This window comes from Venustampulla echinocandica (assembly GCF_003357145.1).
Source record: "Venustampulla echinocandica strain BP 5553 chromosome Unknown scaffold_0, whole genome shotgun sequence".
NCBI lineage: Eukaryota > Fungi > Ascomycota > Leotiomycetes > Helotiales > Pleuroascaceae > Venustampulla > Venustampulla echinocandica.
In genome coordinates this window covers 7,499,890-7,525,954 of record NW_022474205.1, presented here as the reverse complement: position 1 = coordinate 7,525,954, position 26,065 = coordinate 7,499,890, and the positions used below count along the sequence as shown (strand labels likewise).

The 26,065-nt window shown below is 48.6% G+C and overlaps 9 protein-coding genes across 9 annotated transcripts in view; 4 read left to right on the top strand and 5 right to left on the bottom strand.

Annotated features, from left to right (window-relative positions):
• BP5553_02368 (uncharacterized protein) overlaps positions 1 to 1,929 on the top strand; it is a gene marked incomplete at both ends in the record, with an annotated part of 2,065 nt that extends 136 nt beyond the window's left edge. The window contains 3 exons of the mRNA XM_032010991.1: positions 100 to 124; positions 206 to 299; positions 376 to 1,929. Coding sequence (XP_031875045.1) covers positions 100 to 124; positions 206 to 299; positions 376 to 1,929 — 1,673 coding nt within the window. The remainder of the gene's footprint in view (positions 1 to 99; positions 125 to 205; positions 300 to 375) is intronic.
• A 1,136-nt stretch (positions 1,930 to 3,065) lies between these two features.
• BP5553_02367 (Urease) lies at positions 3,066 to 5,538 on the top strand (the record flags this gene model as incomplete). Its single annotated transcript, XM_032010990.1, has 4 exons — positions 3,066 to 3,386; positions 3,439 to 4,223; positions 4,270 to 5,161; positions 5,218 to 5,538. 4 exons carry the CDS (start codon positions 3,066 to 3,068, stop codon positions 5,536 to 5,538), a joined length of 2,319 nt encoding a protein of 772 aa, XP_031875044.1.
• Positions 5,539 to 6,231: 693 nt separating this feature from the next.
• BP5553_02366 (Uncharacterized protein) lies at positions 6,232 to 7,184 on the bottom strand (the record flags this gene model as incomplete). The annotated part of the gene is made up of 3 exons (XM_032010989.1): positions 6,232 to 6,321; positions 6,371 to 6,608; positions 6,670 to 7,184. 3 exons carry the CDS (start codon positions 7,182 to 7,184, stop codon positions 6,232 to 6,234), a joined length of 843 nt encoding a protein of 280 aa, XP_031875043.1.
• A 464-nt stretch (positions 7,185 to 7,648) lies between these two features.
• BP5553_02365 (HCP-like protein) lies at positions 7,649 to 12,159 on the bottom strand (the record flags this gene model as incomplete). The annotated part of the gene is made up of 9 exons (XM_032010988.1): positions 7,649 to 8,037; positions 8,088 to 10,043; positions 10,575 to 10,591; positions 10,746 to 10,801; positions 10,856 to 10,982; positions 11,041 to 11,387; positions 11,444 to 11,510; positions 11,560 to 11,656; positions 11,847 to 12,159. The coding sequence occupies 9 exons, from the start codon at positions 12,157 to 12,159 to the stop codon at positions 7,649 to 7,651; spliced, it is 3,369 nt and encodes a 1,122-aa protein (XP_031875042.1).
• A 510-nt stretch (positions 12,160 to 12,669) lies between these two features.
• Positions 12,670 to 13,566, bottom strand: BP5553_02364 (Actin-crosslinking protein; the record flags this gene model as incomplete). The annotated part of the gene is made up of 2 exons (XM_032010987.1): positions 12,670 to 13,108; positions 13,166 to 13,566. 2 exons carry the CDS (start codon positions 13,564 to 13,566, stop codon positions 12,670 to 12,672), a joined length of 840 nt encoding a protein of 279 aa, XP_031875041.1.
• A 256-nt stretch (positions 13,567 to 13,822) lies between these two features.
• On the top strand, positions 13,823 to 15,272 carry BP5553_02363 (Uncharacterized protein; the record flags this gene model as incomplete). Its single annotated transcript, XM_032010986.1, has 5 exons — positions 13,823 to 13,868; positions 13,923 to 14,075; positions 14,132 to 14,394; positions 14,453 to 14,728; positions 14,898 to 15,272. 5 exons carry the CDS (start codon positions 13,823 to 13,825, stop codon positions 15,270 to 15,272), a joined length of 1,113 nt encoding a protein of 370 aa, XP_031875040.1.
• Positions 15,273 to 18,716: 3,444 nt separating this feature from the next.
• On the top strand, positions 18,717 to 21,235 carry BP5553_02362 (uncharacterized protein; the record flags this gene model as incomplete). Its single annotated transcript, XM_032010985.1, has 5 exons — positions 18,717 to 19,124; positions 19,252 to 19,345; positions 19,400 to 19,970; positions 20,013 to 20,066; positions 20,125 to 21,235. 5 exons carry the CDS (start codon positions 18,717 to 18,719, stop codon positions 21,233 to 21,235), a joined length of 2,238 nt encoding a protein of 745 aa, XP_031875039.1.
• Positions 21,236 to 22,157: 922 nt separating this feature from the next.
• Positions 22,158 to 22,910, bottom strand: BP5553_02361 (uncharacterized protein; the record flags this gene model as incomplete). The annotated part of the gene is made up of 1 exon (XM_032010984.1): positions 22,158 to 22,910. One exon carries the CDS (start codon positions 22,908 to 22,910, stop codon positions 22,158 to 22,160), a length of 753 nt encoding a protein of 250 aa, XP_031875038.1.
• A 1,025-nt stretch (positions 22,911 to 23,935) lies between these two features.
• BP5553_02360 (Carboxylic ester hydrolase) lies at positions 23,936 to 25,771 on the bottom strand (the record flags this gene model as incomplete). The annotated part of the gene is made up of 4 exons (XM_032010983.1): positions 23,936 to 24,132; positions 24,182 to 24,563; positions 24,618 to 25,048; positions 25,102 to 25,771. 4 exons carry the CDS (start codon positions 25,769 to 25,771, stop codon positions 23,936 to 23,938), a joined length of 1,680 nt encoding a protein of 559 aa, XP_031875037.1.
• Positions 25,772 to 26,065: the final 294 nt, after the last annotated feature.

Genomic DNA, 26,065 nt, shown 5'->3' with positions numbered 1-26,065 from the left:
ACCCCCCACCCCAAAACACATCTACAGATCTCTTGAAAACCCCCTTCGTCTTCCGCTGTCAACAGTGTCAAGTGAGTCGCTAACAATACTCCCTCCCAGCTGCAAATGAAATCCAGACCTATGCGTACGTTTTCCCTGGCCCCCTTCGTTTTGGGCCGGTTGTGGCACGTTCCACCCTCGATTATCTTGGCTGACGGTCACGCAGCCTCCTCTTCCCACAGCGAAACTCAGGTACCGCCGACCAAGATACAGATACAGATACAGACACAGATGCAGGCTCTCTCTTCGCACAGCTATCGGTAAGCTTTCGGCATCTCCGCAATTTTTGTTCCAGTTGTGATCGTATCGCAGCGGAGGGGCTGATATTCCAAACAGCCAGACGTTTCCTTCTATCAAGATCTCCAAGATGGCCTCCAAACGCTATCCACACAAAACACCGATCGTAGCGGGGTGATAAGTGGATTTTTATATGTCCCGGACCTGGACCTGGATGACGCTTGCTACGATGTCGCGGAGAGCTATGTCCCCGCCAACGTGACTCGACAAGCCAACCTTCCCCACACAGACTTCACTTTAGTCGCCATTGCCCCATGGATCAGTGTTGATTGTGCGCACGCCTACCTAGATGCTGCCCGCTTCGACCCCAATCGAGGCTTCATCTTCTACCTTCCGGACAATAGTACGGACCGGCCCCCTCCACCCTCATCAGCTGTTTGGGATCTCCATGATGGCGGCGCATGGAAGAAGAAATACCAGTTTCCTGTATATGCTATCCCCGGAAATTCCGGACAGCAGCTACTTCTCCAGCTGAGCCTATACTCGGGAAACGTGACTAGTATCCCTTACGGTCATGAAATCGTCGAGCTACCTGGTGTGGATCCACGAGACTATGTCAGGCTATATACCGAGATTGATGCCACGGGCACTTCAACGTTTCCCCAGTTCTGGGTGTTGATTCTAGTAGTGCTGGCGGTCCTTCTTATAGTTCTGGCGTTTACCTCCGCCTGCATGCATTTAATACAGCGAAATCGACGGCGTTCTTTGCGACGCCGAGTGATCTCTGGAGAAGTTAACCTAGAGGCCTTGGGAATAAAAGCCCTCACTGTACCCCAGTCTCTCATCGACAAGCTCCCCCAGTTTACATACAGTGATAAGGGCGAAAGCCCCCACGCTAGTGCTCAACAAGACAAACGGCCTTCTGGTACCCCTTTATTCGACAGAAGTAGCTCGAGTGCGGGATTTACAAGTCACGCCTCGGGTGCCCTTGATACGGATTCTGGAGTAGTTTTGCCTTCGGAACCGACGGTTGGGGCCGTCCAAATTCCGGGTGCAGTCGCGATGTTTCCTCATAGGTTTCTACCATATACCCAGCCGACGTGCGCCATCTGTCTGGACGATTTTAGATCCGAAGTTACACATATCCGAGAACTTCCCTGTGGACATATTTTCCACCCAAGTTGTATCGACAGCTTCTTAAGCACCAACAGCTCGCTTTGTCCGATGTGCAAGAAGAGCGTATTACCTGTAGGGTACTGCCCTGCAAAGATTACCAATGGCATGGTCCAACGAGAGCGGAATTTGAGAAGGCTACGATCTAGAGTCAGGTTTAATGGCGGCGACGCACCCACCGTGATAGGTAATGCGTGGAACCAAGTTAAATACTTCGGTTCCCAGCTTAGATACACCACGACTATGACATTGTTTCGATCTCGAGAACTACCCGAAACAACAGATTCCCGATCCATACCCATGGCAAATGCCATGCCAGCCCGCCCCAACGAGTCGGTTCTTGGTAATGAGGTGTCACAAACTTCCAGGCCTGCACAACCAGAGCCGGGTACGCTGGAGATCCGTGATCTGGGAGCTCAAGAAAACCAGCTTCAAGATTTTGACCCGTATAATGAAGGTCAACGTTCTAAATGCAAGTAGAGCCGCGCTTGCATGCTACCACTACCAGAAATTGCTAACAAGGGGTTTAGGGCGAACAATCTTGTCAAAGGTATTTCCGGGCTTCTCATAACGGGTAACAATCATGTTAAGTTGCATTTTCCTCGGTGTCTTGAATTAGCGCTGCATTAAACCGGCGCAGGGGTTTTATACACCATATTATTATGGGTGGGATGATGATCAGGAGATGGGCGTAAGGTGTATCGGCTTTTAAAGTTCCATGTATTGTAGAATTCATTGAGATGGGCACGAGTAGATGCGTAGGGGTAGTGGGAACAGGCGCTATAACTTCATCTAGGTATGCGAACCCTGTCAATAGAAGCAAATGCAATCATCATGATTGATATTGCTGGTTAGGAAGAAAGGCTGTTGATTCAAAATTCAGCTATGACACAGTCTACGGTACCTGCCACTTAGATATTATTTCATATACTTTTTGGAGGTTGAAGAGATCGTCTGCTTTACACACGGAAGGGTTCAAGGTACCTAGGTAGTGTTGCTGTAAATGATCAGCGAAAAGGGGTTATGGAGGGACGGGGGAATATATAATCCGGGTAATCTTCGGGTGTTCTACGAATTACTCCTCAATCAGCCCTGCGCCGAACTAATGTCTTTCTTATCGCAGCAACGTCATTCCACCAACTCATATCCGGGGCAGGTAACTCAACACAACAGACCACCTCAATTGATGACTCTGGCGCTTCTCTTATACTTATAGCTGGTTATGACAACCGGTTGACTGCGTCAAGATGCACCTCGTACCAAAAGAAGTGTGTACAGGCTCAACACCACCGTTAGAGACCCCCATCCATGCTCACCGAACCCGTAGATAGAGAAACTCCTCCTTATCTCTCAGCTTGGCCTTCTTGCGCAACGTCGCCTGGCTCGTGGGGTGAAATTAAACCATGCAGAAGCTATTGTATGTTATGCTCGATTGAAATTGCTTATCCAGGTTCCACCGCTGATATGAATATAATGGCAGGCTCTAATCTCGAACAATCTTCACGAAGTACCTCCCTATCCTCCACCCAACGACCGAGACCACCATATCTAACGACTGCAAGCTCATTCGAGATGGCAATCATTCAGTCGCGGATCTTATGTCCATAGGTTCCACAATGCTCGGCCGCCGCCATGTCCTCCCATCCGTTTGCACCACCGTTAAAGATTTGATGGTTGAAGGGACCTTTCCGACAGGCACCTTCCTCGTAACCGTGCAAGATCCCTTTAGTACCGATGATGGCGATCTAGCTAAAGCTCTATACGGCAGCTTTTTACCCATTCCCGACATAAGCTTATTCGAAATGCCAAAAGAAGAAGAATTTGCGCCGGCCAACCAACCTGGTGCAGTAATTACTGTCAAGGGCAAGGTCAAGGTGAATCAAGGAAGGAAGAGGATCAAATTGAAGGTCACAAATAAAGGAGATCGACCTATCCAGGTAGCAGGCCCAGTATCCAATTTTGGTATAGTGCTGATTGACATTTGGACAGGTTGGCTCGCATTATCACTTCATTGAGACAAATCCCCACCTCGAGTTCGACCGTATTAAGTCATATGGATACCGTCTCGATATCCCCGCTGGCACGTCTATCCGCTTTGAGCCTGGAGATATGAAGACTGTGACTCTAGTCGAGATCGCAGGAAACAAGATCATTCGTGGTGGCAGTCATCTGGCTGCTGGCAAGGTTGATCTTTCTCGTGCGGAGGAAATCCTTGCCAAGCTCCAAGAAGCGGGCTTCGCACACGCCCCAGATCCGGTCGGCGACGCTAAGTTTATTAATGGTTGTGAAATAGATAGAGCCGTTTATCAAACAATGTTTGGCCCTACCGTCGACGATCTCGTCAGATTAGGCTTTACGGATCTATGGGTCAAGGTCGAGAAGGATCTAACTGTTTATGGCGATGAATGCAAGTTCGGTGGTGGGAAAACCATAAGAGACGGCATGGGTCAAGCTACAGGTGTATCTGACGAGGTATCACTGGACCTTGCCATTACGAATTCTTTGATTGTGGATTGGAGCGGAATCTATAAAGCAGATATTGGTATCAAAAATGGAATTATTGTTGGCATTGGAAAGGCTGGAAATCCAGATGTGATGGAAGGGGTTAGTCCCAATATGATCATTGGGGCTTGCACCGATATAATTGCTGGAGAAGGGCTGATAATAACCGCGGGTGGCATTGATACTCACGTCCATTACATCTGCCCCCAGCAAGCAGATGAGGCTATCGCATCTGGCATAACTACTATGCTAGGAGGAGGAACTGGTCCTGGGTATGTTAGTCCCTCCAAGGCCGAATTTTCGGCTGACATGAAGCAGCGCTGGGACTACCGCAACAACTTGCACACCCGGGAAGAACAACACCCGTCTAATCCTTCAAGCCTGTGATACCCTGCCTGTCAATATTGGAGTTACAGGCAAGGGTAGCGATAGCGACCCTCTAGCTTTGCGAGAGCAAGTTATTGCCGGCGCATGTGGCCTTAAACTTCACGAGGATTGGGGATCTACTCCCTCAACAATCGATACGTGCCTTTCAGTTTGCGATGAGTTCGATGTTCAATGTCTCATCCATACTGACACTTTGAACGAATCTGGCTTTGTCGAGTCCACGGTCGCGGCATTTAAAGACCGCACAATTCATACATACCACACCGAAGGTGCTGGCGGTGGTCACGCACCAGATATCATTAGTGTTATCGAACATGCTAATGTTTTACCTGCATCTACCAACCCAACTAGGCCTTACACGAAAAATACTCTCGACGAGCATCTCGACATGCTGATGGTCTGCCACCACTTATCGAAGAATATTGCCGAAGACGTCGCTTTCGCCGAATCACGTATTCGTGCCGAAACAATCGCCGCCGAAGACGTTTTACACGACCTTGGAGCTATTAGCATGATGTCATCTGATTCTCAGGCCATGGGCCGATGTGGAGAGGTGATTGTCCGGACCTGGCACACGGCCCACAAGAACAAACTTCAACGTGGTCCTCTGAAAGAAGACGAGGGTACAGGGGCAGATAACTTCAGAGTCAAAAGATATATCAGCAAGTATACGGTCAACCCAGCTATTACACAGGGTATGGGCCATATTATCGGCAGCGTCGAGGTGGGAAAACTGGCAGATCTTGTAGTATGGGCTCCTGCTTGGTTTGGAACCAAGCCCACGATGATCCTCAAAGGCGGCATGATTGCATGGGCAAAGATAGTATTGCACCCAAACCCCCTATAATCTGAGTCTATTGAAAACACTAACACACATAGGGCGACCCCAATGCGTCAGTCTCCACCGTCCAGCCCATCGTCGCCCGGCCCATGTTCGCGCCACTCGTCCCTAAAACATCCATCCTCTTTGTTTCTGAAGCATCAATCACAAGCGGCAATATCGCCTCCTACTCCCTGAATAAGCGGGTTGAAGCTGTTAAGAACTGTCGCAAGATTAGTAAGAAGGACATGAAGTACAATGATGCGATGCCGAAGATGTCGGTCGACCCGGAGAGTTATAGGGTCGAGGCTGACGGTGTGCATGTTACTTGTGAACCGGCGGATTCCTTGCCGCTGACGCAAGCGGCGTATGTGTATTAGCGTGAAATATGTGAAGGAGTTTTAGATTTTCGATATGAGGTGTTTTTAGCCCGTTGATATCATATAATGCTATACCTGACTTCTGTAGATACTGTGTGATTTTGGTGAACGTTATACAGTTGTCCTCCCTGGTACGAATTAGCTGTTGTTATATATCAACAGTGAGGATAGCCTGAGTCACTTATCTGACTATACCGTAGTGATATAACACGTCTAAACATCTAACACCGAGTTATGCGCCATCCGAATAGAAGGGAGGAATTGTCTATTGAGAACGGAAAGTGGGCTAGCTGGTTGGGTTAAGAGACGGTGATAGTTGCTTTAGATCCCAGAGAATCTCAGTTCTTTCGTAAAATTGTGGAAGCTGGATCTCGCTGTGGGCGTCAAGGGCTGGTATTGGAATGCATGTGTGACAGGGAGACTTATATGATATATGTGAGTGTTTCCTTGATAAACGGGTATTAATGCTTGTAATGGGATAGAACGCGTAGTTCAACTTGGATCTCTTGAGACACTAGGGGTGATTGTGAGCAATTATGAGCAATTATTATAAATAAGTGATTGGCAACTATGCGAGCTGTCCATAAACTTGCTTCCGATCATGATCTGCTATAGCCGCAATGATAGCGGTGAGATATATAACCATCATGCATACATGCACCGCAAAGCACTGCCTGCAAACCGTAAAACCCTTTAGTCCGCCCATCGTTGCTGCTCTCTATCATAGCCAATGAGGTCCAAATCAACATTCAGTGTTCTAAGCATCATAGCCATTGTGAATTCCTGTCTCGATTAGCACGGCATCCCTGGCTTTTAAATTAAAACCACCTACATCTTCCTCTCCAGGTCGTTCCCCCGTATCCCCAAGGCCCTTCACCCGCTGGGACTTTTCATTCTCAGTCTCGGGATCAATATCATACTCGGCATAGAGGTCTCTTTTCTCGACATCCTTGTCTGCATTTTCATTTTCATTATCGGGATCATTATTCGTTTGCTCGCCTTGATCCCAATCGCCTTGAAACTCTTGCTGCTTCTTCTGCATCTCTTTCCAAGCCCTGGGGCCACCCATCCTACAAGCACCACCAAGTCAGCGAATCGCCAATCAATTACCATGCCCAAGTAGCGACAAACCTATTGACCCTATCCCTAACCTTCCCGAACAGCTCCTCTGCCGCCTGCCGACTAGCACTCGTCCACTTCTCAATCAATTCCACTAGCTCCCCGTCAATCTCTCCATCCGAGTCATTTTTCCGACTCGCGAGCTCGATGTTTCTTGCTTGTTCCGCTGTATCTAGCTCTTCCTTTACCTCACGTAGGTGTTTCTCTAGCTCCCGCTGTGCGCGGAGGAGAGGCGCAATGTCTGGGTCTGCGTTCAGCGCAGCTGTTGAGATGGGGGACGTGAGTGTCTTCTTGGTACGAGGGGTTCGAGTTGGCGTCGCTGATGGTACCGAGAGCTTTGGAGGCTTATTCGACAGGATGGGGTTCGGATTGTTAGAAAGAGGTGTGGAGTCACCCTGCGCTGGTGAGCTGATACGGTCCTGCGCCTTTACTGGCGATTTGAATGGTGTTTTGAAGGGCGAGCGGAAAGGCTTCGCGAGGGTTTGGGAGGCTTCAATGCGGCGGCGTTTGGCAGCGGGTGTAGACATCTTGATCTTCGAGGTGGGTTAGTGCTGTTGATGTCAGTGGTAGATCAATTGTTGTGAGCAACTTCATCTCATTGGTGTTGATGCTTTGAGATCCGACCATGGTTGACGTTCGTATGTAAAACTTGACTTTTTGTCGCTAATGATACGCAACGATATAGGGATCAGGAATGTACAGCTAAGGAAATGTTTACGTACATGTCGATGGAATAAAACAACTGGCAAAGGTTTCTAATCGATGCCTAACTAACAACGATTCCTGTTTAACTTGTATATAAAATGATATAGTTATTGCCATAAATGCAGAGACGAGCAGGACACCCGACATATGTTTGCTCTGAGTGTGGGGAGCAACAAGACAGCTACCCAAAGACAGCATTCCGCCATACATGTAAGTGCCAGGTTGGGCATACAACTCGTGATTAATTTTGTTCTATTTACAGGCTATTTTACAATCCGATTGGCCCTCAGTGTCCAACGCCACCTGCGACCCATTGTCCGAATGCCGGGTCTCCAGGCCGAGGGAAGAGTCCTCGATCTTCCTGTTGAGGGTGCTGCTCTTGGCCTTGGGCTCCAGGTTGGTCTCCTGCCTGTGCCCCGGCCGCACGTCTGTGTGCTAGTTGTTGCTGCTGGCGATAGTAGATAAGGAATACCAATGTAGCCGCTAATCCAATAATAATGAGACTCTCAACAATCCCGTCTTCAATGATATCGTCATAAAGTCCATCCGCATCTCCGCCGGGCATTGGATCGTTTTCAGGAAGGAGGTTATCGTCGTAGTCATCGCCGTAGTACGGATGATCATCCCGGAGGAAATTGCTGATCCATTCACCTACCGACCACTGCTTTTTAGGTGCTGTATGGTGTCAGTTCGTGAGCTCACGGCTTATGTATGATTCATCTTACCTGGTTCGTCTTGGATCGAGTTGATCCTCCCGTGGGTAAAAGTATTCCAAGCGCTCCGAAGCCGAAGCTTCAATAAACTCAGTTTCACGGGCAAATAGGCCTCATCGTTCGTCTCAAGGGCCTGATCATAAAATCGCTTCGCAAGATGGAAGTCTTGATCGAGCCCGACTCCATTCTCATGCATCCAACCCAAGTTGTACAGCGCCTGGGCGCTTTGATGAAATTCGGACGCGGCTTGATAGCAGGACGCGGCCTTTTGCATATCCGGCGATGTCCCAGTTCCATAGAGATAGTAATCTCCCATCTTGACCATGGAATCGATATTTGTCTGCTTAGCTGACCTCGTCCAATATATCAGGGCAAGGGCGGTATTTTGTAGAGAGGCTGGTCGCGGCATGGGGAGGCTCAACCAGGAAGGTAAAGCCCATCTAGACTTTTGCTCATCAAGAAGATATGCCACATTAGCTTGACCTTTTTCGTAGCCCTGTTCCGCGGCGTGTAAGTAGCCAACTAGGGCTAGTCCGAAATCCCCATCCTCGTATGCTTGATTGGCTTCAGCGAATGATGAGACAAGGGGTTCCGCCTTCTCAGCGATATTCTTGTAGTACGCCGTTGCGAGACCACAGCTTCGATCTCGACCAATTCCCTGGCCGATAAGTTCAGCCAGGTAGTATAAAGACTCAATATGGCCGTATCGTGCAGCAAGCTCAAAATAGCGGGTAGCAACTGCTATATCGCTGGATGTACCCTGATCCAAGTACAAGGCACCCAAGCTGACCATGGCAGGTGCATAGTCCTGGTCCGCGGAGGCTTTGAAAAACTCGGTGGCCCTGACCGTGTTCTTCTCTACCCCAAGCCCATTGAGATACATGAGCCCCAATCCATACTGGGATCCAGCGTCACCACTCTTTATACCGCGCTGAAACCAAACCTGCGCCTTTTCATAACTTTTCTCCACGCCTTCGCCACGTAAGAACATCCGCCCAAGATATCCAGCTGCTTTTGTTGCCATCTTCTCCAGCCCTGGCTTGTCAGTCTCAACCACGCGCCCATCCCTTTGCCAATATAACTTGGCAACCTTCATGAAGTACCACTTAGCACTTTTAAGATTCTGTGGGAGGCCCTTTTGCCCGTCATAGTGGATGCGTCCCAAACTAAATGTTGCTTTAAAATCTCCCTTTCTAGACATCAAATCCAGGTATTCAAGGACATCATCTAACGCAGCATGGGTATCGGAACTCAGGCCCGCTTTGTTGGCATTGCTTCCCGCACTAGAGAAGCTGGCCCCTTCCCCATAAACCCCCCCATCCTCATCCGCAAGGCGATAGGCATCAGGCACCCACGTCATTCCGCCTGGAGGCCCGGACCGAAACCATTCAATCGCCTTGGCCGCCACGTTTTTGTAATGCTTCATCGCGAGGTCGCAGTTCCGAGCCGTCCCAATGCCACTGTGATGTCGAAAGGCCACAGTCATTTCAGATCTAACGCTTCCCCCCCGGGCGGCAATTGTGTGGTACAGCAGGGCTCTGGCTTGGTTCTGTTCTACAGCGCCCCCAATTCCCGTAGCATACATAAATCCAACCATATGCTGCGCCGAGCTATTGCCATTCAATGTGGCTAGTTGCTGATACCACTTGAAGGCTTCGGAATAATCTTTGGGATACGTGAAGTTCCCGTAGAAGTTCATCTGGGCCAGGATATATATAGCATCTGAGTTATTAACTCGCGCTGCTTCCTCCAAAAGTTGCACTGCTCCGGAGACCGGCTTGGGGAGCTCCTTATTATGTTTTCCCGGAGGTCCATCAGAAGGCGGGCCTTGGGTATATAGCTTTGGTAGGATTGCCCAAAGATATTGGCTAGCTGTTCCCAATAACCCTGAGGGCTTTCGTACAGGTCGTGGATTTGAGTGTTCGAAATGGTGGAGATATACGAGCGCCGTTTCGACTTGCTCAGTACCTATGGTATAGTAAGTATGAATTTAAATGCTGGCGTGGAGCGTTCTACCCTCTATTCTGCTCTGGCTATCCGCCCCTTCCAGGGGCTTTTGAGAGGGGGGGGAACTTCCATCTCCGCTAGGTATCGGTGTAGATTTCGACCCATCTTGTATTCGCGCATCGGCTATGGGGAGGAATATTTGGAGGAGCACTGTTCAAGAGACCAAATTAGCTCGGGCACCAGGAATGCAACATCACTGATATACGTACAAATTGCAAACGGCAGAAGCCGTCTCCAGTTCATCATTTTGAGGGACAGTTGGTTTTACTTCGTGCTAGAAGCACAAGGTAGAAGCTCGGTCATCGTCTCATTTCACTTGGTCATAAATATTCATCTTCGGACTGGCGTGGTGGTGGTGGTGGGAAATTGTGTTGTGGGAAAGTTGACATTATGTTCGTTCCATTTGTCGTTCTATCAAGCTGTCATCTTCGCATGCGGCGGAACAATGCGACACTGCCGAGCTCCATCATCCGGGCCAGGTGGAACACTCACCCCACAATGCAACACATCTACAAAGCACAGCAAATAGTTTCACATTCAGGGTGTGCAAACTGGATTTGATGGAACAATATAAATCCATACTGCTTAACCAATTGACAGCTTACTATATCCATGCGGCGATTTTGTTTTTCGCAAATGGAATGGCCCCAGCTATTTACTTACTCGCCCCTCCAAGCCTTCACTTGCCCATCCTCTCCAGCCGTTAGGACTGCCTTGTGCTATGAACGATATTAGCAACTAGACAATCAATCCCTAAGAGCATGCATCCATACCTCATCTAGGAAACAGAAGGCGCGGACAATTTCCGATCCATGAGCCCCGATCAATGTGGCTTTAGACTCGGGCATAAACGTCCATGGGGGTCCGTTCTTGAAGTGGATTAAATCGAAGCTTTCTTGACTATAGAGATTAAATAAGTAGTTGCTTCATGAATAGAGCCCCCATATTGGTTGCTTACCTATGAGTGCCAATCCCCAGTACTGCACTTCCATCAGGCCGTCTCAGGACATTGGCGGCATACTCTCCACCGAATAACTCTCTCACATCCCCGAAGTGAGTAGGAGGTGGTTCTTCAACGCCTTCTTCTGGATTCGTTACCAACTCATACATAGAGAATTTTTCATCGTGCGACAATGCAAAGATATCCACATCACTAAGGAAGTTGGCGTGGTGAATCGATGCACCGTGATTGATGGTCTGATGTAACGCTTCTTCTTCATCTGAGATTGTAGTGTTGTAAATGTTAACAAGACCATCCGTTGACCCTGATAATAGAATTTGTGGTCGGCTAGGGTGAAATTGTAGCTGGGAAAGTCATCAGCAAGGCACTTCAGAAATTTGCTATCAATTTTGGAACAAACTTCTGTAACGTCATCACTGTGGCTCTCAATATATTGAACAACTGGCTGGGCAAGACTCCTCGTATCCCTGACAATGTTAATTTGGCAATTATGCAAGAGAAACCGAATCTACTCACCATAAAAGAACTGATGCTTGATGGTTTGTGAGTTCAGATCCAGCTGCCAAAGAGTGAGGGTAAGAGCAGGCCAGTGATAGAATAGGAGCATTCTGTTCTACCAAATGTTAGAGTAGTTTTAGCTATATGGCCATGTCCATGGGTGTGTGTCTATGCAGCCGGCCCATAGCGACGCAAAATGAGAGGGCTACAACATAAAAAGATTATGATAAATAAGCTTACAATCACTTGCACAGTGGTCTGAAAAGCGATATCATACTTTCCGAGTAATAGAGGAGCACACTCACCCATCGTCACCTCCGCAACCTTCGAGCCACTCCTCGGATCAATTAAACAAGCTCTGCCATCTCTCCCGGCTGTACAGACAACAACAGAATTCCCGTCGGCGCCAGTATCGAAACCTTTTAAACATGTGACATCTGTATTAACGCGGCTGACAGATGTCAACGGTGGGCGATCCAAAGCGAGAGGGTCGAGCAGCCGGAGACTATCATCTGAGGAAATTGTCGCAAGCCCTGCTGCAGTCGGAACAATATCATATATGTAAGTATCCGCAGGCTCGGTGACCCGAAATGCACCGATGGTATCGAGTGGGTACATTTTGAAGGTTCAAAATTGAATTTGTTTGTCGCCAGACAATCTATGGTCGCCAAGAAATAGTTTTCCTGAAGCAAAATTATTAGTGAAGTCAATCGCTTCGGCTGTTGTTCCGTTGAAATCTCTCTGATTTTACAACGCGGATAGCATGACGTGAAATAATTGCTTATGTCTGATGATATATGATATGGGCTAGTAAGGATACAGCTACGAATCTATCTAATTAGTCTGATTCTTTTCTTTTTGTGGCTCTCAGTTTGTCTTCAGATGGAGGAAGCGCAAGTTGATTCTAAACCAAATGGGTAATATATCGAGAAGTGCACGTCGGAGAAGTCCTAAGATGGACTTTACATTGATTTTTCTTATATAGTTGTTAGATTGGCGCGGTCTGGGATTATCTGGTTGCCATACGTTCGACTTTTTCTTTGTTTCCAATACACTGAGTACTCGTACTTACCCGGATACTTAATATTTCCGTATAAAAGAGACGCACATAAACACCAATGTACTGCTTTAGCTATATTTGTCGTGTTTATTCTTGACCTTGATCAGTAACAGTTGCTCATGGTAATCTCCCTCCCGCCTCGCCTTCTTTAGTCGTCTGACCTCGTCATCCTCCAATCTTCGTCCCACAGCTTCTTCAAGTTCTTTCCGGCTAATCTTCTCTCGTGCCTTTTCCTCTTTCGAAGCCTTTAATTTTGGCTTGAATCTTGCTTGCATTCGTATCCGCAGCGTCGTGTTGAATGTAATCGCCTCTCCATCGCCACGTGTTTCCGGAAGCGCGGTCGACTTGGACGACGTAGGTGGTTTGATGGTCAAGAATGTATCCCGAAAGGTCTGTATCTGGAACGTACCAGGTGTATCGGCGGTCGGTATGCAATTGAAGGATTCGAGTGGCGAGACAGCTTCAGTGGTGGCGGACAGGATGCCGTATTTGTCGCAACTCAGATACCTTCAATAGGCAGAGGTTAGCTACTTGAATGTACATCGAGACTCGGAGTCAACCTACTTGCCATGATGTCCTTTGAACGTGTAAGTCTCGGTGCCAAATACTTTATTGGCAACCCAAACCTGCCTCACATCGTGGGGTTCCGCCGTTGAGGGATCATTCTCGATCATATTCTCGAGCGCACTGGCAAAAACCTTCCCTGTCGAATCGCAAGCCATACATGACGGCGTATCAGATGGTAGAACGAATATGATCGGCCCTATAACATCTCCTGACGCTTCGGCGGTGACCCAGCTATCATCGTCAACAGGAGCGTCTGCACCTGGAGGCTTTGAAGCTGCGACTTCTTTCCCTGTTGATGTTGATCCTTCGCCGTCGCCATCGCCAAACTTATCTTCCACATCTAGGCGCTTCCGCTTTTTGGTTTTCTTGTCGCCCTTAAACGTTAGTGGTTTGACCATCGTGGAGGAGTAAAGTTGTGAGAGCTCGATTCCTGTTCTGGAAGCTCGAGGTGCAAGGCGCTGGAGACCTTGTCTCAAAGAGGCAGCTCCGAAATGAAAACCGAGCGGGGAACTCCCCGCGAAGCTCTCTTCCTGGTGTTGGAGGGTTTCAACGCTCCACTCTAGGACCAATTTATATATGAGCGTTTGGATGGTCAATTCAAAAGTAGGAGCATTAGTATAACGTCTTATTTAAGCCCTTTAAAACTCGCCAAGTATGCCTGCAAAGCCGGTTACTGTTAGTCTTGAGGACTTGAAGAATGGTAGGCGTTACAATATTGATTTGGAACTAAGCGTGTACTTATCGACTTTAATAGGCAACGTCTCATTTTCCACACTACAGGACGCATTTGGACCCGAATCATTGGGTATTATCATCGTCAATGGCGTTTCACCGGAATTTGTCCAGTTAAGACATCGACTACTCTCCTACGCTTCATACGTTGGAAATCTTCCCCAGTTCAAGTTAGGTCAGTAAGCTCAACGCTACATTTGATTTTACGGCGGAGTTAAAAAATTAAAACAGACAAGATCGAAAACCCAGCTTCAAAATATCTCACGGGCTGGTCTCGTGGCAAAGAAACGCTCAAGAACGGCCAAATTGATACCCATAAGGGATCATACTACGCCAACTGCGCCTTCTACGTTGACCCGTCCCTCTCTTGCGCCAAACCCACTCCGGAATTCTCATCAGAGAATTTCCCAGAGTATCTAAGCCCTAACATTTGGCCTGGAGGTAGGACCATTCCCGGTTTCAGGGAGACTTTTGAGGAACTTTGCAGTCTAATCGTATGTCGCCCCTTCCATATCGCCATCGATTGTCTCAATTATTTAACAAATCACACAGATTGATACTGCTGTCCTCGTTGCTAAAGTATGTGACACTTATGCAGAGAAGGAAATCCCGGGATATAAGCCCGGATATCTCGAGCATGTCGTCAAGACTTCAACAACTACCAAAGCCCGATTGCTCCATTATTTCCCCGCGGAACCTCGGGATACCGGTTCCACGGAAGAAGAAAATGATGATGATTGGTGTGCAACGCATCTTGACCATGGATGCTTAACGGGCCTAACATCAGCAATGTTCATTAATGAGACGCGGCAAATTCCTGCAATACCGGTATGTATTCGTTGTTCTCGCAAATATATAACAGTGACCCATATGCTTCTATTCTTGCTCGAAACTCGAGGATATCAATAATGTCCCCTAATCACCTCACACGAGTTCCCTTTCTTCTCTCTTTTGCTTTCAGATTACCTTGGACAACAGGTTAACGTATAATTCATAGATGAGCTATTCCTACAACCCCAGCTACCTTCCTACGCTCGCCGAGCTTGACGCATCGCCAGACCCAAAGGCTGGTCTTTACATCCAATCCCGCAGCGGGGAGACAGTCCAAGTCAAAATTCCGCGCGACTGCATTGCCTTCCAAACTGGTGAGGCACTTCAGCGAATTACGAGAGGACTATTCAGAGCCGTGCCCCATTTTGTCAGAGGTGTCAGGCCTAGTATCGCAGGTGCGGAGAATGAGGGTGGCAAGATTGCGAGGAATACACTGGCAGTTTTCACACAGCCGAATTTGGAGGACGTCGTTGATGTAGAGAAGAATATCACATTTGGGGAGTTTGCGAGAGGGATTGTTGAGAAGAATACAGCCACGTAACGTGGATGTAATATGTCACGGGCTTAGATCAAGCGTTTTTGGAATATTAAATGGGCAAGAACAGCGCAGTTACGGTAGATAGGTACTTGTTAGATTGAGGTGTCCTAGGAATATTTAAGCTACTATCCCATAGCTAGCTATTTCCTTTCCGCCAGATATTTTCATACAAATATAGCCGGAAACTATTACATCTCCCTGGATTCCATTATTTGAGTGTTACGCTGCCTACGGGCGTGCTTGCGCAGTCGGCTACTTATTCTCATTGGTATTGTCCATGATATTTAGTAGAATCTTAAGAGTGACTTTCAGGTCTCCCAAAATGGTATTCTTTCTTCAAGCCTACTAGAATTGTTACGCCCAGCTCGTTTTCGTCGTGATCCTTAGCAAAAGCCTCAGCGAGATGGGCCATTTCGGGCATTTCGTTTCCTTCGCTACCCATAGAGACGTCTTAAGCGATAGTAAGAAGAGGTATAATGAAAAGTTCCTTCATGTACAAGAAGCTAAACCCCTCAGTCAACTTTGCCACAATAGGACTAATCCTAGTGTTAGAATATGGGAGTTATGGGAGTTCCCCTGGCCGGCTGGTCAAGCCACTTAGGCACCCCACTTGGCACTTCTCCACCACAAAGGAGAAATGAGATATGTGTACTCGCGATGAGCCGAATACACGGATATCATCGCATCCCATACTAATTAGTATGGCACATGATGATGGAGGCCCTGGGAAGCCATTCGGATACCATCGGTATTATTTCCTTGAGTCACCTGATTGATCACCTGACCCCATACATTCATTTGMCTATATATGTGAGGCTTTCACCCTATAGTATTAGGCTTCTTAATCAATTCAATTACCCCATTCCATGACCCATTCTGACCAATCAATTACCTGTATTAAGTGTACCAATTTGGGTCCCATTAATCAACACCTAGGCAAACAATGTCGCCATAGGATAATTTGCTCATTCAATATTCGCAACACTCGGCCCTTTCTGCATCGTCCGGTGGCTTGAAATGGTACTCTTGCATCGAAAGGGTTGGATTCGAGGTCGTCTACTTCGTTTAGGAAATAGCTGTGTATGTCGTCCGCGATAAGGCTGTCCAAACCAGCCAAGATTAGTAGATAGGTGCCATGGAACGGACATGGCTGAAGATCCTTCAGATAGAGCAGTAGTGGGCGCAATTGCTGTTGGGTCTTCACGTAGAGCGAAGGGACAGGGCCTCTGCGGCCTACTGGTGCAGCGATGAGCGCCTTGATCGAGATAAGTCTTGCCGTTTCCCGGCACACTGTGGAAGATCAGACCACGTTTCCAACGCACAGGTAATGTGTTGTACACCTCCCTATTATCGAAGAAATTAATCATACCGTGATACGCCGACCAGGCTCGATTTCATCGCCAGGTTGAGGATGACTTCGTCCTATGAGCTACCTTGAACACTCTTCCACAAGTCACCGCTCTTTAGCTAGTGACCGCTGTCGAAGGCGTATATTCCATCATGAGGAGCACTGCTGCACGTTCCCACTGCAAGCAGAAGTTAGCCCGTGAGGGAGGTTTCTTCTTTCGAATCATTTTGAAGAAATGATGTGAGGATATAAACTAGCTAAGCTTTGAAGCGGTTTGGTTCAATGGGTTCTGCTTCGTACAGACCATACTCATGACCGTTCCAATCGTAGTTCCAACGGCTGAATTGTGGAATCGCTGTTTTAGGGTATCAAGTTTTAGAGAAGGAAGATCACACGAAGGCAAGAAGGCAAATACCAGACAGCAGCTACCCGTGAGGCGACGCAGCAAGCATTGGCTAGAGTATAGATAGACTATCACGATGGGTAGCTCTGTGAACATCGTAAGTGTGGTCCTGAGCCCGAGCCCACGAGGAGCGATGGATCGCTAAAGAAGGCGGGGGTTATTGCTATTAGCACACTTGAACTACTTGGCCGACCACAGGCTTACAGACACGGGCTTGCGGCTACCTATTGTAATACGGTTAGACGATGCTGTGAATAGCGCAGTCAGCGGGCATTCAGTGTGGTCGTCGAAGAGAAGCATGCGGATGCTTCGATTCTGGTTGTCATATGTCCTAGCTTGGGGGGAGGGGGGGTTTACTCGAGTAACTGATATGGCAGAATAGGTATCGAGTTGTGCCATTTTACCATTATGGCGTTCTTTGCTGTGATCAAGTTCTGGTATCCCACAATGATCGTGGACCACATAGGCAGAGATTCACATGAACTACGGTATGAGTATCAATTAGACAGGAGAATGGATGTTGGTGGAGGGTAGGACGTGAGATACTTGGCTGCTGAGTCATGAATTCTATTATGTTAGTGGCTAGTGAGACTCAACGACATGCCATCTCCTATTTCTAATCTGGCTTCTGTTAAGTGACCGTTGACATAGTGCGACACTTTTGAGTGGTATATGTGATCTGGAGACGCTTCAAAGTAGCAGAGTATTTCCAGAAAATTCATAACAACTGTTCATTTATCACATTTCCCGTCTCCAACTCCTATCTTGCCTAAGCGTTCAAGTCATCGATATCAAACCTTAGAAGTTGGAGCCCTAGGTGCATTTACTAGAACTGTTCTGTCGGGACCTAGTAGGCGACTAGTTGCTATTTTGGTTTTTCGACAAGTATATCCGACAATATGAATTATTTCAAACTTTGTTAATAATGGCACCCCGTCCATAACGGGTAGTAGCTTCTGGTACGAAAATCCGAGCCTAAGTTAGTAGATAAATGCACTGCTAAGAGATGCTTTGAATGCTTTGAATGCGAGACATGTTATCCACATTGACAGGAACTGCCAAAGTCTAGAGAGCATAGCACCACGCACACATCTATGCACATCCTTCTTTAGAATCCTACAATATGCATTTGATATTAAGTTTATAATTACAGATTGTGCTTTGTTAGAATAGTTCTGCAATTCATACAGCTGGTTATAAGTGGCTATTAGTCCTCTCACCCCCTCTTAAAGCTCACGAAAGGCCATCACTTGCTTGTTTCGGCTCTATTTTAGGTTCTATAGTAACTGCTTTATATTTTCCTATATCATCCTACATGGACATGTAATAGGCATAGTTTCTTGATGCTGAACAATAGCCATCCCTGTCCAGCAGCGCTTGACAGCTGCATGGCACATTGAACATGCATGCACGGTGGTGTGATCTATAATATAGTGATTTCCATAACTATAACATTTCACACCGCCTCTAAGGTTACTACTGCTATGGAAGAAGGAAATTCCGCCTCGTCTACGCGAATCCTCCGAACTGGGTGAGTTGAAGACAGAATCGTGAACTCCTCGCTTGTTCCTCAGACTTCCCTTCGTCGTCTTTGCTCAACCTCAGTCTTAACGACAGATCACTACCTCGTTCATGGCCGACAGGTCGAGGCCACGATATCAACAGTGTCGCCGACTAAGCAAGAGATACTTGCAACATGGCTCATATCGCGAGTGAGATGGCCCTTCCTCCCAATATCACCTTTCCCCATAGCGACACACGTCTTAACCAGCACATTATCAAAAGCCGCCCAGTCCCACTCAACCGTGTTGCTCTCACCAATAGCACACAATTGAAGATCCCTCAAAGCTATCAGGAAGCTCTCGAGTGGCTGTGCCCACCTTCCACACGCGTAGAGCTGTCCCTCGGTCACGACTACGAAGACATGGATAGTACTACCCCCAGCAGCTCAAAGCCACGGTCGGAGGATCCTTCTAAATACCCTCCCCAAGCACCATCTGCCCTCATTGCCTGTGCTCTTGATGAACAGATCGGTACCTGGCGTGCAGCATCTCCAATGGATCGCGGCAATAGTGGCGAGGGGACTGCATCGGCAGCAACTATGGTACGTTTTTATCCTTATTCTGCTGTTGAGCATGCCAAAGGTCCTTTTGGACAAGGTATAAACGGCGGTTACCTCACCTTTTGACACCAAAAACATTTAGTATTTTTTAAAGCTGATTAGACTGCAGACTACTTGCGCAGCACCAGGGCTTGACAAGGAGTTGCCTCCCACCCCGGTATTTACCCCGATTGACTCTCTTGAGGAGCATGATTTTGATGGTGGTAAGCCATGCTACGGAAATGCAATCACTAAACCGATATCTGACAAGTACCCAGATTCGACTGAGCCAGACTCGGAAACAGAAAAAGTTACTTTCGCGGCCCTCACTCCGAAGTCTTCGCTGGTCTCTCTTAACGATAGCATCCTCACTAACGAGACCCCGACCGTTCACGTGGCCAAGGCCATTAACTTCAAAACTATCAAGGGCTCAAAAGGCGTGAAGGATATGTTGCAGCTGGTTCCTGGTAAACCTGGCTCTATGAATGGCTTGTCCGAGGCCCCAGTCGCTGAACGCGTCGTCATGGTCACCGTTGAAAAGAACGGTAGTCCGTTGCCTCGAAGACCTATTCGTAAGCCTAGCCGACACGATCTTCGGGGGTTCAACGCTCTGAGCCAAAAGGGAAAGTCTCGAGTTGCTGACACCGAGATAGCTCGACAGGCTGTCGCAAGTAGTGGTGTCCTTCAGGAACCCGCTCAGTTGCCCCAAATGGACGACCCAGCCCGAGTCGCGAGCACCAGCCCTTTGCAACAAGATGATGGCATTCGCCGGTCCAGCAAGTATGACTGCGGCCCTACGGTCAGATACTCAGTTGATGCCCGTGAGGTGATCATGGGAGGACATGATAGGTATGATATCTTTCTTAGGTGCTGAATATCTGCTGACTCGAGGAGGAGTGTATCTGCTGCATCGGTCTATAAGGGAGCTATTAGAGATTCGACTAGGTAAGATAGAGTATAGCCTTATATGTGGTTTAGATGCATACTAACCTGAATACTTTAGTTCTATCAAGTCTGCCAAGCCGAGTATGAAGACTGGAAAGAGCGAGAATGAGAAGGGTGCGCCTAAGCAGGCATTCAGAAACATTGTGGTCCAGCTCAAGACTCCAAGCGCTCCCACTGGTGGCATGCGAGGTGGCCGTTCCGTTTCCGACTTTGGCGCTTCTGGCCCCAATATCAAACCCCAAGACGCAAAGAAAGGAGGACAGCCGGCTACTATGTCCCGCTTTTCCCGCCCAACTGCTGCCAGTGCCGCTCGTGAGGCAGTCTCCAAGTCGACGGTTAAGCTGGCTAAGCACTCTTCCCCAAAGGATGGCGCAGACCAATCGACCAAACATCCAACTTCTACTTCACGCTCTGAATCGAAGGTACCCCGCCCTACTTGTGCCTCTCTGCCTAATGACAACTCTGTTACGACTGTCGAGCAACCAAGCAGAGGATTTAAGAGTCGAATTTCGTCCTTGCTGCCTAGCCGTCGTCGTAGTGAGCCGCCGGCCACGAACAGGCCGAACAGTTATAGTCCAATCCTTAACCGCCATAGCTCGCTTGCTCAGAGCGTGGGCGCCTCATCTGCTCAAGCCTCCGTTCATCGCCAGCCAAACATTGTATCCAACCAATTCGTTCCTGAACCGACAGATAGGTTGGATCGTGCAAGAGACCGAGCTGCGCGTCCAACCACGTATGCTCTGGTCAACCGTGTCCCTCTGCTCACCAACGCTACTCGATCGAACACTAGTGCCACTTTGCGCCGCAATCAGGTCCGTGGCGGCGATGAAGAGCCTCCAACCCCACCACGCTCCCGTAGCGGCCCTGGTGCGCATTACGAGGGAATCGGACCGGGTGCTGCAGCTGGCGACATGGGCGATGCAGTTGATGCTCCCCTCCGGGATGCAGAGACCCATCTGGACCTGGTCATCCATCGCACTCGTCAAGTTACAGACCGGGCTTTCCGAGACCAGTCTATCCGACTCATCGAGGAGCTTGGAAGTGCTATTCAGGTTACTCGACAACTGCACATGGCAGCCATTGCTCAGGCTAGAACTAACGCTGGAATTGCTGCCACTATCTCCCGTCTGACTGTGGATGTTGCTACTGTGGTTGCTATTGCCAACTAGCTGCCGTGGTTGAATCATTGAAAAGGCGAAACTAAGGAGTTAGAATGGCTAATTGAACGTACGGTTTCTATGACTAGATAAGGCTGGTGTTTGCTTGATTAGAAACCAAAATAAGTGATGGAAGTTATACATAGCTCTTTATTTGCCTGTGTGTTGGGAGATGATGTAGACTATGCTGTCTCTCCACCTTCTCAAAGTTGTGAACCCAAGGTGAAATCCCCTTCCAGTCGAATAATTTGGAGAGGAAACCAACAGTAGACTTCGCAATCACACATCAATGTGCTGAAATATTTTACTCCATCGTTTGGAATTATCCTAGCCAAAACTCTTAAATCGCTTAGCAGAGCACTTAACTATGGTAACTCATTCTAGCGTATACGAGGTGGGATTAGAGGATGAAAATTATTGGTTTCGGAAAACCACCGATTGAAGACATGCCTACCACTATACTAGTAAATTGGATGTTGAAATATGTCTTGATCGGGGCATGAGTGAGGGGTTGTTGACGTTTGGGCTTTACCCCAGCACCTAGGGTAGTGGGGTCTCAGGGGCTAGAAGGGGGTGGTGAAGCGGTTTTGCGTCCAAGCGCCGAGGTGTATATATATTCCTGTACAGTACATTTGCTCATCTACCTTAATCAACACATCAACACAACACAACAAACCAAAAACCAAAAGATGTGGATTTGAAAGTCTATATGCTGCGAGTATGAACGAAAGAAGGGTATAAACTGGCGACAATGCTTCCGATTCCATGCCACCAAAATGCCATGTTCTATTCACAACAACCCAGCCAAACCAAAAGCGGATGAAAACCATTAGGCTAGTCTCTCGTCATTCATATTCATAGCACACGTTGTCTAAGAAAGACGCCAGCGCCAATCCATAAGCATTACCCCCCGGAGAATCATCCTCCCTTTTCATCATGGCCGGTATCGAGGAGGTGGCGACCTACTCCGGGAGCGTTCGCCAGGTTGGGGCGCATTCTCGGGCACCGCAAATCTAACGCGCGAGCTCGAACCCTCGTTGCGGCGTGCTGGCGACCTGCCTCTCGATGACCCTGCGGCCTGGTACTGGGCCTGGGAGCGATTAGACCCACGACCAATATTTTCCGGCTTCTGCGACTGCTCCCAGTGTGCTGGCCAGCCTGTCGGTGGATATGACGGATCCTGCTGCGAGGATGAGGAGCCCGCATCAGACCAGCCGTATTTTACATCTTGCGGATGCGTCGGGGGGCGGGCGACTGGCTGTTGCATAGGCTGTGATGCTGGATATGGGGGAGTATGTTGTGGTACCGGCTGGGGAGGCAGATGTTGCGGTATCGGGTGGGGAGACATATGTTGCGGTGCCGAATGAGAGGGCTTGAGGTGTGGCGCCGGACGAGGAGAGATCGGTTGTAAGGAGGCGGAATGTGTATTATATCTAGGCGGCACTGGCGACGTCGAGGCTGGTCTATGGTCGTCACGGCTATGCTTCCTATCGTGCGAGTCTCTCCTCTCGCTGTTGGAGCGGTGGCGTCGGCGCGAATGGTGGCTCTCAGGTGGGAAAAGGCGATATTGTTCCTCCTCGAGGGCAGCCCGTTCATCTTCCAGACGCCGTCTTTCTCGTTTGGTCTTCTGGTGTTTGTTGATCAGATAGCCGGCGGCTACCAGCTCTAACCCTCCCAGCAGAACCATTTTGCCTTGGGGGTCCGTAGGGGTTTAATCAGGGTATCGTTATCGATAAGAGGCAAAGGGGCGGGGGGGGGGGGCGATCGCAAAGCGCTGCTCGAGTACCAGTTGGTGTGTTCGCAGACGTGGAGTGATGAGCCTGTCTCTTATACACATCTAGATGTGTATAAGAGACAGGTTCGCAGACGTGGAGTGATGAGCCTCATCAAGGTCTAGGTAGTACTTACGTACAGCCGTAGGATAGGGATGAGAAGATGAGATGAGATGAGATGCGATGAGATGAGGGAGTGGGAATGGGAAGTGGGAAGTGGGAAGTAGAAGAATTGTGTTTTGCTCGTAGCCTGGGGCTGAAGGGGGCGATGCACTGGATGCGCTGGATGTATTCCGGTGGATGACATAGGGCAGAGGACATAGGACATAGGACATAGGATATAGGGCTGCTGCTGCACGCCCGGAGTCGATGACATGTGCCCTGGAGCCGGACCCCGAGACACTGCCAGACATACTGCCGCCTGGCGTCTGGCCCAACCAGATGACGAGATCAGCCAGTATTCTTCTCTTGGCTTGTTCGACCCGCATGACAACCAAACCTAACGCAGTACGAGTACCTTATTAACTAAGTCTTACCTGCGCTGCTCTGCTCTGCTCCGGCTCTCCGGCACTCGACTGTTATTATTACAAAGAACCATACAGAAACCATGCATAAGGTACCTCAAGTTACTATACGGAGTACCCCGTATCCCCACCCCGTTCAAGGCTTCAAGCTGATACAGGTGTGACTCTTGCCAACTTCGGAGAATCGCACGTGAGAGCCACCCACAGAGTAAATATCGTCCACGTATATATATATATATATATCTACTAGAATTTCGACTTATTCAATTTTTATTTTCGAGGGGTATCTCGTTTTGTGTTTCGATGTTCTCTTTCAAGAAACACCGCTCGCAGACAGATTGGCCGCTTCCCAAGTTCAGTCCTGCATTACCAATCCCGCTTCCCATTTCAACTTTTCATTTCAACCAGCTCGTGCTTCATATATACAGGCTTCCCACATTGGTCTTGATGAATTCATACGAGTCTGACCTGAAGTCATCATTTATTAGGTTTGCCCCCGTGGCATAAAAGTTCATCAATTGCCTCTTCTCGCTCCACTGCGGCCATTCCATAAATTCCGAGCCGTTGTTGGGATCCATGGTGTGTACGAAATTGAAGTAGTAGTCGCGGATGGCTTGGAAATTTATCAGCCCATATCTCAGAATTTGCAGGATTGGACTCACCTCGAGATGCATAGTTGGGGAGAACACCATAGAATACCTGGAGGATATCGCCGCCGTGGAAGGATCCTAGGATGGGGGTTCCATAGTCGTACGACGACAGGTATGACCAACTGGGGACTTCCGTCGATGCCATGTCCAAGAATATACGTCGGGTTAGGGTGAAGACTAGGTCGCCCAAGATGGCCGCAAGACGCTTGAACTGGGGATACCAGTTGTTGAAGAGCAGCGTTCGGAATGGCGAACCGTCTGTAGCAATATTTTGGTAAGTGTCGACAAGGGCGGTAAGCTGTGCGGTGGTGGCACTATGGAAGAACAAGTCGGAGAGGTACTCAACCACTTGCGGTTTTGTGGTGATGTTCGGCTGGAAGAGAGCAAAGAGAGTCTGTAGCTAGCGTTAGTGCGCTCTTTCCACGGTGTTTTGGGATGCAGAACATACACCTTCATCCTCTTGGTCCCCGACAATGAACGGCACCTTGGCCCATTTACCCTGGCTGACCAAAACATCTGGAGAGGCAGTGAGTACTGACCCATCCGGCCGAGGAAGATAAGACAAGGCCACAGAGTTATAGCTCAAGATGCCAGGAACGGAGTTGACAGCGTTCAAGAGAGAGATGTATGGCAATGCTCGAAGGCACTCCAAAGTTGAGGTGGCCGAAGAGCAACCAGCCTTTGCTACAACTGAGTCGTAGACTGCCTGTCCCTTGGGGCAATCCACCGGATCGGCTGGGACAACGCTACCGGAGCTCATGATAGCCCCGCGGAAGAGCGGCTTTCCATTATACTTATTATCTCCGTCATATAGAACTATCTGGTCGAGGACAGAAATCGATCCTGCAGATTCGCCCCACATGGTAACCTTTTCTGGATCTATGGTTTTCCCCATTAGCATCCTCCTTGAGACACTCAGGGGTTATTCTTACCTCCACCGAAAGCTGCAATATTATCTGCCACCCATTTGAGGCCGAGTCTCTGATCCTGGAGTCCAAGATTGGCAGATCCATCGGCTAAGATTTCTTTTCCTGGCAAGAAGCCAAATCCTCCGACTCGGTAGTTCACCGCCACAAATATGATCGGCTTTCCCGCCGCGACAGACGCGGCAACGAGCGAATGCCCATCATACATCTGAGTCGATCCAAGGCCAAAGCCGCCGCCAAAGATCCAGAACAACACTGGTACTTTTGACGAAGCCGTTAGTCCAGCAGGCCGGATGATATTGAGGGTTAGACAGTCTTCTCCGGCGTTACTGGCTGCTTGGAACAGTGGCGTATTCATAATCGTGCCAAGAACACCGGCGGGGAAGTCGTTTGGGTTGTTGGAAAAGTACAATTGCGGACAAGCCTTTGGAATACCGACAGCTTTCACTGTCCCAAGGGGGGCGTTGAGTGGCTGAGGGGGCTTCAAACGCAGAGCACCCGTTGGGGGCTGCGCGAATGGGATGCCATTGAAACTGTCAATGGAGGATATAGATGATCCAATGATTGTTGCTGCCGGTGAAGCAATTGCTACTGTGGGTGCGGCCGCCCGCTTGTCAGGTGTTGGTATAGCGAAGATGACTGGGAGGATACTGAGGAAGGCAATGATGGATTTCATCTTGAAGACCGGGGACACCCAAAGCAATAGGATAAATATGGGACGAGGAGCCTGGAAACACCTACCGAGTAAATTCTCACCACCCCATGAGAATTAGAGGGCTATATATGTTTTTTTTAAAGTACCCTTTGGCCAAAAGGCACACTTTCTAAGCACAAGGAAGCAATATTTTTCTTTTAGCTACCTCGGTCAAAAAACATTAAAGATCGCCCAGCTGACCATAACCACATCTCTACTGTGCCAACGGCGTCGGATGCGCATAGGTAGCCGTCCAGACTTTTCTCAATAAGTCGT